This window comes from Haematobia irritans, chromosome 1, assembly GCF_050003625.1.
Source record: "Haematobia irritans isolate KBUSLIRL chromosome 1, ASM5000362v1, whole genome shotgun sequence".
Lineage (NCBI taxonomy): Eukaryota > Metazoa > Arthropoda > Insecta > Diptera > Muscidae > Haematobia > Haematobia irritans.
Genome location: NC_134397.1, coordinates 8803987 through 8811779, shown reverse-complemented (window position 1 = coordinate 8811779; position 7793 = coordinate 8803987). Strand labels below are relative to the sequence as shown.

Genomic DNA, 7793 nt, shown 5'->3' with positions numbered 1-7793 from the left:
AGACGCCCCATTTTGGAAGCCCTCCCACAGAAATCAACAACCCTGTATACAGCCATTATTTTAGTCACATATATAGAAAATTCATTTTTATGGAGAAGATATTTAAGATGTAAATTCTGGTTTCCCATATTTTATGATTTGTTCCCTTTTGCCCTGCAATACAAACTTTTTTTTTTTTTTTTTTTTTTTTTTTTTATTATTATTTCAAATTAAAATATATTTACAATTAATATAATTGCCTCAGCGCCTCCAAGGCATTTTTGAGGCTATCTAGCAACGTATTTCAAGAAAAACATACATCTCACAGACAAGTTATGATTTTATGAATTTGTTATGATTTATGAAATATGAATTAAAAAACAAAACAAAAAATTATATAAGTCATATTAGAAGCATTTCAATGTTTTGTTCTAGGTAATCTTTTATTTGGCGCTTAAAACTTGCAATGCATGTGGACATTTTAATAAAAGCAGGAAGATTATTGTATTCCAGACAACCCATGAATTCAATGCGTTGCTTAGTCAATTCTAATCTGCATCTAGGCAGTCTGAGATTGGATCTATTTCTTGTATTAATGGTATAATTATTACTCAGGAACTGCGTTGTATGAAACCCAATGTTGTTCAAAACCTTATATACGTATATAAGTACTTGTTTCTTATATAAACCAAATACTGGGAGGACACTTTTTGCGACGTCCCTATACAACAAAAATGTTGGGTAGCGTTCAGGCAGGTTATAAACTATTTTAAGTGCTCTGTTTTGTAATATTTGTAGGGATTTCAAGTCAGAATTTTTTTTATATCCATAAATGATGGGCAGATAGTTCAAGTGGCTTTGTATCAGTGACTGAAATATCATTAATTTTGCTTGTTCATCCATTTTGTTCTTATATTTGTATAGAATTCCCAATCCAGGTGCAATTTTATTTCTAATTTCTTGAATATGTGTCTTCCAACCTAGATTATTTTGAAGACTGATGCCTAAGTATTTGACTGTGTCCACCTCAGGTATTATCTTACTATCCACTAAGATAGACCAGGTTCTCGTTTCAATGTGTGGATGCGGTCTAAAACGAATAAACTTCGTCTTATTGGCATTTAGGACTAATTTATTAATCTTTGCGAACTCACATAGAAGTGAAGCATCGCGTTCTACATTTGCTTTCAGTGTTAATTCATATTTATATGGATAAAATATACTGATATCGTCAGCATACATATATAATTTGCCTTTTAGTCCAAGGTTAGATATATCATTGATATATATTTTAAACAGAAGAGGTCCCAATACACTCCCCTGCGGAACGCCGTATACGACATCTTTCAATAAACTTTTGGATGAATTTATTTGGACGAACTGCTTTCTATTTTGTAAGTAACTCCGAAAAAAGTTTAGTTCTCTACCACGAATTCCATATAAATAAAGTTTCTCGCACATAATTGTGTGGTCAACGAGATCAAACGCTTTTGAGAAATCATAGAACACACCAGCGACCCCTGGTGATCCTTTGTCTAAACTACTGCATATATAGTTTATAATATTTATTAATGCTTCTTCTGTTCCACATCCCTTCTGAAAACCGTATTGTCTTTTAAATAATAGATTTTCTTCATTTAGGTAAGAAGACATTTGCGAATATATTATCTTCTCAAATATTTTATCAAAAACGGATAAGATTGATATTGGTCTATATTGATTAAGTGAAGTTGATCGAATTTCCTTTGGTATAGGTACAATTTTTTGAATTTTCAAGGATTCAGGATACGTTGACTCATTTATTGAAGCATTGAAGATCAATACTAAGTATGGGCATAAATGCCGCATACATGCAGAAATTGCTTTCGGTGTTATTTCATCCGAGCCACAGCCTTTATTCAATTCCAAGTTGTGAATTACGTTCTCAATTTCACTTTCGTTGGTTAGACTAATTCTAAACCTGTTATTATGACGTTGTAGAGTTCTCAAAGAATTGTAGTTGTCAGATGAGCTGGATTGCAACTGGCGTTTAAGATCATCTACCGACTTTAAAAAGTACTCGTTAAATTTTTCTGCTTTGGCGATGTCCGAAGATATAAGATTTCCTAGGTCATCTTTTAATGTAATTTCAGACTTTGAACTTCTACCAAAAATTTGATTCAATAATTGCCAACATTTCCTTGGATTATTCTGAATATTTGAGAGATTATCATACAAATAGTTATCCATTGAACGCTTGGTAGCAAGCTTTATTATTCTACTTATTCTCTTAAGTGCAGAGTTAATATCACTTGAATCTTTCTTCTTTCTCAATTTCAACAGTTTTCTCTTATAGTCCATAATTGCTTTCAAATTTCCGTTTATCCATGGTGTAAACTCATATTTTAACAGATGTTTTTTCCTTATTTGTGTTGTTGATTGGACTATAGCATCGGAAACTATAGCTTGTAAATAAGACATATCTTGAGAGGACTCACCCCTTAGCCCCGATAATTCCAAATTGTGTCGTATTAGATTAGACACGTTTTCATAATCGCAGTGCTGATAGACAGTTTCAACAAAATCATTTTTTGTAGAGCTTGATTCTAAACTACACAGTAGCATTTTGTGATCTGACAATTTATTTTCTAAAGCTCCAATTTTTATATCACAGGTAAGGTTACTATAAACATTATCAATAGAAGAACCACTATCAGGACGCGTTATAAGGTTGTGACGATTAGAAAAGTTATAACACTGGAGTAAGTTAGATATGCTTTGGAAAGATGTTGTTTGCAATGAGTTTATGTTTGAGTCTCCAACGAAAAAGCAAGGCGAACGACCATAATTATTTAGCATATTGTCTAAAAATCCAGAAAAGTTATTTTGACTTGCTTTTTGCGATCGATAAAACGTAGTAATTATTAATTTTTTTCCATTAAATGTTTTATTGTGTAATGTCAATGCTATTGCGTCAATAAAATTGTCGCTTTTGCACAGCTCCACTGTGTAATGCAGATTGTTACGAACATATATGGTACAGCCTCCATATCCATCTGATCTACAGCAATGTACAGAATTATAACCAGGAATGTTGTAAAGCTGTAGTAAGTGTGACTGGAACCATGTCTCTTGAACGCAAATTACATCCGGTAAATCACATAACTTTGCCAACAGCGCTTTGAAACTATTAAATTTTGTAACGGAAGAAATGCTTCTAATATTAATAGATACAACATTAAAGTATTTTTTATATTGATTTAATAAACTCATTATTTAATGAATTTTTATGCTTTTAAACAAAGAAAAAAAAATACAATTCAAAAATATTTATGAGGACAAATATTCAGTATTAGGCTCATTATCACTGTCATCCATTTCAGCTGCTTGATTCACAATCGACTTTCGTACATTGGTTCTTGTTGTTGATTGTAACAAGAGGGCATCAACGTCTTCAGCATTTCGGATTAACTTTGGTTTAGATAATTCACTCATTTTGACAAAAACTTTCCCACCCACAGCATAGGTTCTTCTGTAACCAACATTCTTCAGAGATTTTGCGTAGTTTAAAAGTGTTAAAGTTTCCTTGCTCAGGAACTCATTGACGTAAACGGACTTTGTCGATTCGTTTTCCATTAGCTTCGGTTTTGCAGACATCATTTTTTGTTTTGATCTTGATGAGTTGAGTTTTACTACCATAGACTGTTTTTTTGAATTTTGTTTTTTATTCAAGAAATATGCATTGTCAATTTCTTCTTCTTTCATCTCAACACCAGCTTCTTTCATTACAGAAATAACAGTCTCCACAGCATTATTTTATCCATTATTAACAACTCCAGTTACTAAGCAATCGTTTCTAACACGATAATCATTTAAATATTTCACAGTTTGTTTTAATTCAATTATTTCCTTTTTTAAGTTTTTGTTTTCCTTTTGTACCACTTCCAGTTTGTTTTTGTTATCTGCAATGCCTTTCAAAATAGTGTCAAATTGCTTTGACATAAAATTCATAGACTCTGTTAAGGCAGTCAGCTGTGATTTTATATCACTCAATTCGCTTTTAATGCTTCCTCCACTCTCATCGCAAAAATGACATTTATACTCTTCGCTCTCATTCTTCATCAAGTGATCAAATTGCCGCTTGTCAAGTTTAGTGCAAAGAGGATGAAAAATTTTAGAACACTTATCGCATTCTATGCTTTCATCATCGTTTCGTATTTCCAACTTGCACTGACTACAAACAATTGTTTGTTTTTTTAAGCTTCGTCGAGACGGTGGCATATTTCATTTATTTAATGTAGCTTAGATGTTTATCTTTGAGATTCAAACACAAAGTTTATGTTGTATTGTCTATAACAAAGATAACTTCACAATTTAAATTGATTGTACGGAGCGCACTCAAAACTATAACTTATCTTGAACAGTGTTGTCAATCAATTTTTTAAATTATAAAAAAAAAATTAAAGATAAAACGACATAGTCCATATTCATATTACCACACTAAGTTCAGTATCACTTATTTGAAACAAAGTATCAGATTCTTATAAACAACGTGAGCCAAATTTAATGAGTTTTTATGTTCGTTGTTTGTTTTGTTCTTTTCTGATCAGGGCTTCTTCAAAATTTTAATTAACAAAAATATTTGTTTTGCTTATATTACCTCTGAAATACTACCTATAACGGAGAAAGTATCCCTAAAATTCAATTAAAATTATTTTTGTGGTTTTTTTCCATTTTGTTTTGTGTGGGTAGCAGCTCAGTTAACACAATTGTCACATGAATACCCTAAAATGGCCAATTAAACAATTTGCCATCAATAACAAAACTGAATGATTTTCAAAGGACTCATATTTGTTATTCGCCATCATTTGATTCAATAACGGCGATGATGTGTGCTAGCAATGTTTAGTTTGTTTTACTATTTAGTATGATTGTAGGGCTTGCTTAGCCGGAAATTTTTGGGGGTAGTTGTTTTTATAAATCGCGAAAATTAGATATCTCAATTAGTAAATACAACAGTCAGTGGATCACATGTGTACATCGAAAATTAAAAAAATATTTGTTAGAAGATTTTGACAAAATTTGATTTCATTTTTTTTTATTTTGCCCAAATTTTATTTCATATTTCTATTTTATCACAATTTTGTCAATATTTTATTTCTATGGAAAATGTTGTCAAAATTTTATTTCTATAGAAAATTTTGTCCAAATTTTATTTCTATAGAAAATTTTCCAAAATTTTATTACTACAGAAAATTTTGTCAATATTTCATTTCTAAAGAAAATTTTTTCAAATTGGTATTTCTATTCAAAACTTGTCAAAATTTTATTTCTATAGAAAATTTTTGTCAAAATTTTATTTCTATAGAAAATTTTGTCAAAATGTTATTTCTATGGAATATTTTTATATTATTATTTCTATAGAAAATTTTTGTCAAAACTTTATTTCTATAGAAGATTTTCTCAAAACATTATTTCTATAGAAAATATTGTTACAATTTTGTTTCTATAGAAAATTTTGTCTAAAATTAATTTCTAGAGAACAAATTCTCAAAACAATATTTCTATAAAAAATTTTGTGAAAGATTTATTTCTGTAGAAAATTTATTCAAAAATTTTGTTTCTGTATAATATTTTGTCAAAATTGCATTTCTTTAAAAAATGTTGTCAAAATTTTTATTTTATAGAACATTTTGTAAACACTATATTTTTGTAGAAAATATTGTTAAAAATTTATTTCTATTAAAAATGTTGTCAAAATTTTATTTCTATAGAAAATTTCTGTAGAAAATATTGTTAAAAATTTATTTCTATAGAAAATTTTGTCAAAATTTTATTTCTATGTTATAGAAAATTTTGTCAAAATTTTATTTCTATAGAAAATTTTGTCAAAATTTTGTTTCTATAGAAAATTTTGTCAAAATTTTATTTCTATAGAAAATTTTGTCTAAATTGTATTTCTTTAAGAATTATTTTTCATAGTTTCGGCCGGTCGATTAAGAAACATAGATATGATGTTTTTTTTTATTTTTATTTCTAATATTTTGGTTGACTTCGTCAAATCCTTGAAAACAGTTTTGACGAAGTAAATAAAAATAAAAAAAACATCATATCTATGTTTTTTAATCGACCTATAGCCGAAACTATGAAAAATAATTCTTAAAGATAAATAAAAAGGTCAACGATAATCATCCAGAAATTGTATTTCTATAGAAAATTTACTCATAAATTGTATTTCTATAGAATATTTTGTCAAAATTTTATTTCTATAGAAAATTTATTCAAAAATTTTGTTTCTATATAATGTTTTGTCAAAATTGTTTTTGTATAGAAAATTTTTTCATGAATTTATTTCTATAGAAAATTTGTTCAACTTATTTTTTTATAGAAAAATTTATCAAAATTTTATTGCTATAGAAAATGTTGTAAAAATGTTATTTCTATAGAAAATTTTATCTAAATTTTATTTCTTTAGAAAATTTTGTCAAAAATTTATTTCTAAAAAAATTTTCCAAAACATTTTTTCTATAGAAAATTTTGTCAAAATTTTATTTTTATAGAACAATTTGTAAAAATTGTATTTCTGTAGAAAATATTGTTAAAATTTTATTTCTATTGAAAATGTTGACAAAATTTAATTCTATAGAAAATGTTATCAAAATTTTATTTCTATAGAATATTTTGTGAAAATTTTATTGCTATAGAAAATTTTGTCAAAATTTTATTTCTGTAGAAAATGTTCCCAAATTTTATTTCTACAGAAAATTTTGTCAAAATTTTATTTCTATAGAAAATTTTGTCAAAATTTTATTTCCATAAAAAATTTTGTCAAAATTTTATTTCTATAGAACATTTTGTCAAAACATTATTTCTATAGAACATTTTGTCAAAATTTTATTTCTATAGAAAATTATCTCAAAACATTATTTCTATAGAAAGTTTTGTCAAAATTTTATTTCTATAGACAATTTTGTCCAAATTTTATTTTTATAGCACAATTTGGAAAACTTATATTTCTGCAGAAAAGTTTGTCAAAATTTTATTGCTATAGAAACTTTTATTATAATTTTATTTTAATTTTTAGAAAAATTATTAAATGTTTTATTCCTGTACACTCAAAAAAAAAGTGAACTCCCTATTTCACTAAAGCCAATTTATCTTTATTTTAGTTCATGGAATTATTATGTTTGGAGAAAGTTTCTTCTACTCTAATAATTTTTGTGTACGTTAGTTAAATTAACTAAAACCGAGGAAAAAATTATACACAAATGAAGGATAAAGATTAACTAAATTCATCATGAACTTCGTATGTCACTAAAGACATTCTTGCAATTTTGAACTCCAATTTTTTCCTTCAAAGTACAAAATTTTCTTTAACAAGTGAAAAAACTTAATTATGTCTAATAAATTTGCTTGAATTTGTCGAAAAATATATACTTATTTTTATGACATCGGCGTGATGCCAGCGTTTGTTATACTGTTTAGTTAAAATTTTCTAAAAATATTCAAAATTTTCTAAAATTAACCGAAATTTTTGTTCCTAATGTTTTCACTGTTTTTTTCAGTGTAGAAACTTAAATATTATTAAAAATTTATTATGTTTTTCAAAATTTTATTTCTTTAGAAAATTTTTACAAAATTTTATTTCTATAGAAATTTTTTCATAATTTTATTGCTATAGAAAATGTTGTGAACATTTTATTTCTATAGAAAATTTTGTCAAATTTTTATTTCTATAGAAAATTTATATAAATATCTCTAAATTTTGTATATGTGTATCTCTGGTAAGCCAAGTACAAATTCGTTTAACGACATAATGCATTCAATGTCTCTAA

At 27.0% G+C, this 7793-nt stretch overlaps 1 protein-coding gene across 1 annotated transcript; it reads right to left on the bottom strand.

Annotated features, from left to right (window-relative positions):
* Positions 1-381: 381 nt before the first annotated feature.
* LOC142221058 (uncharacterized) lies at positions 382-2817 on the bottom strand. The gene has a single exon (XM_075290578.1). The coding sequence runs from the start codon at positions 2815-2817 to the stop codon at positions 382-384; it is 2436 nt and encodes an 811-aa protein (XP_075146693.1).
* Positions 2818-7793: the final 4976 nt, after the last annotated feature.

Bases quoted from the DNA above. Each gene is read 5' to 3' on its own strand.
- LOC142221058 (XM_075290578.1), bottom strand. From the start codon at position 2,817: ATGCTAAATAATTATGGTCGTTCGCCTTGCTTTTTCGTTGGAGACTCA.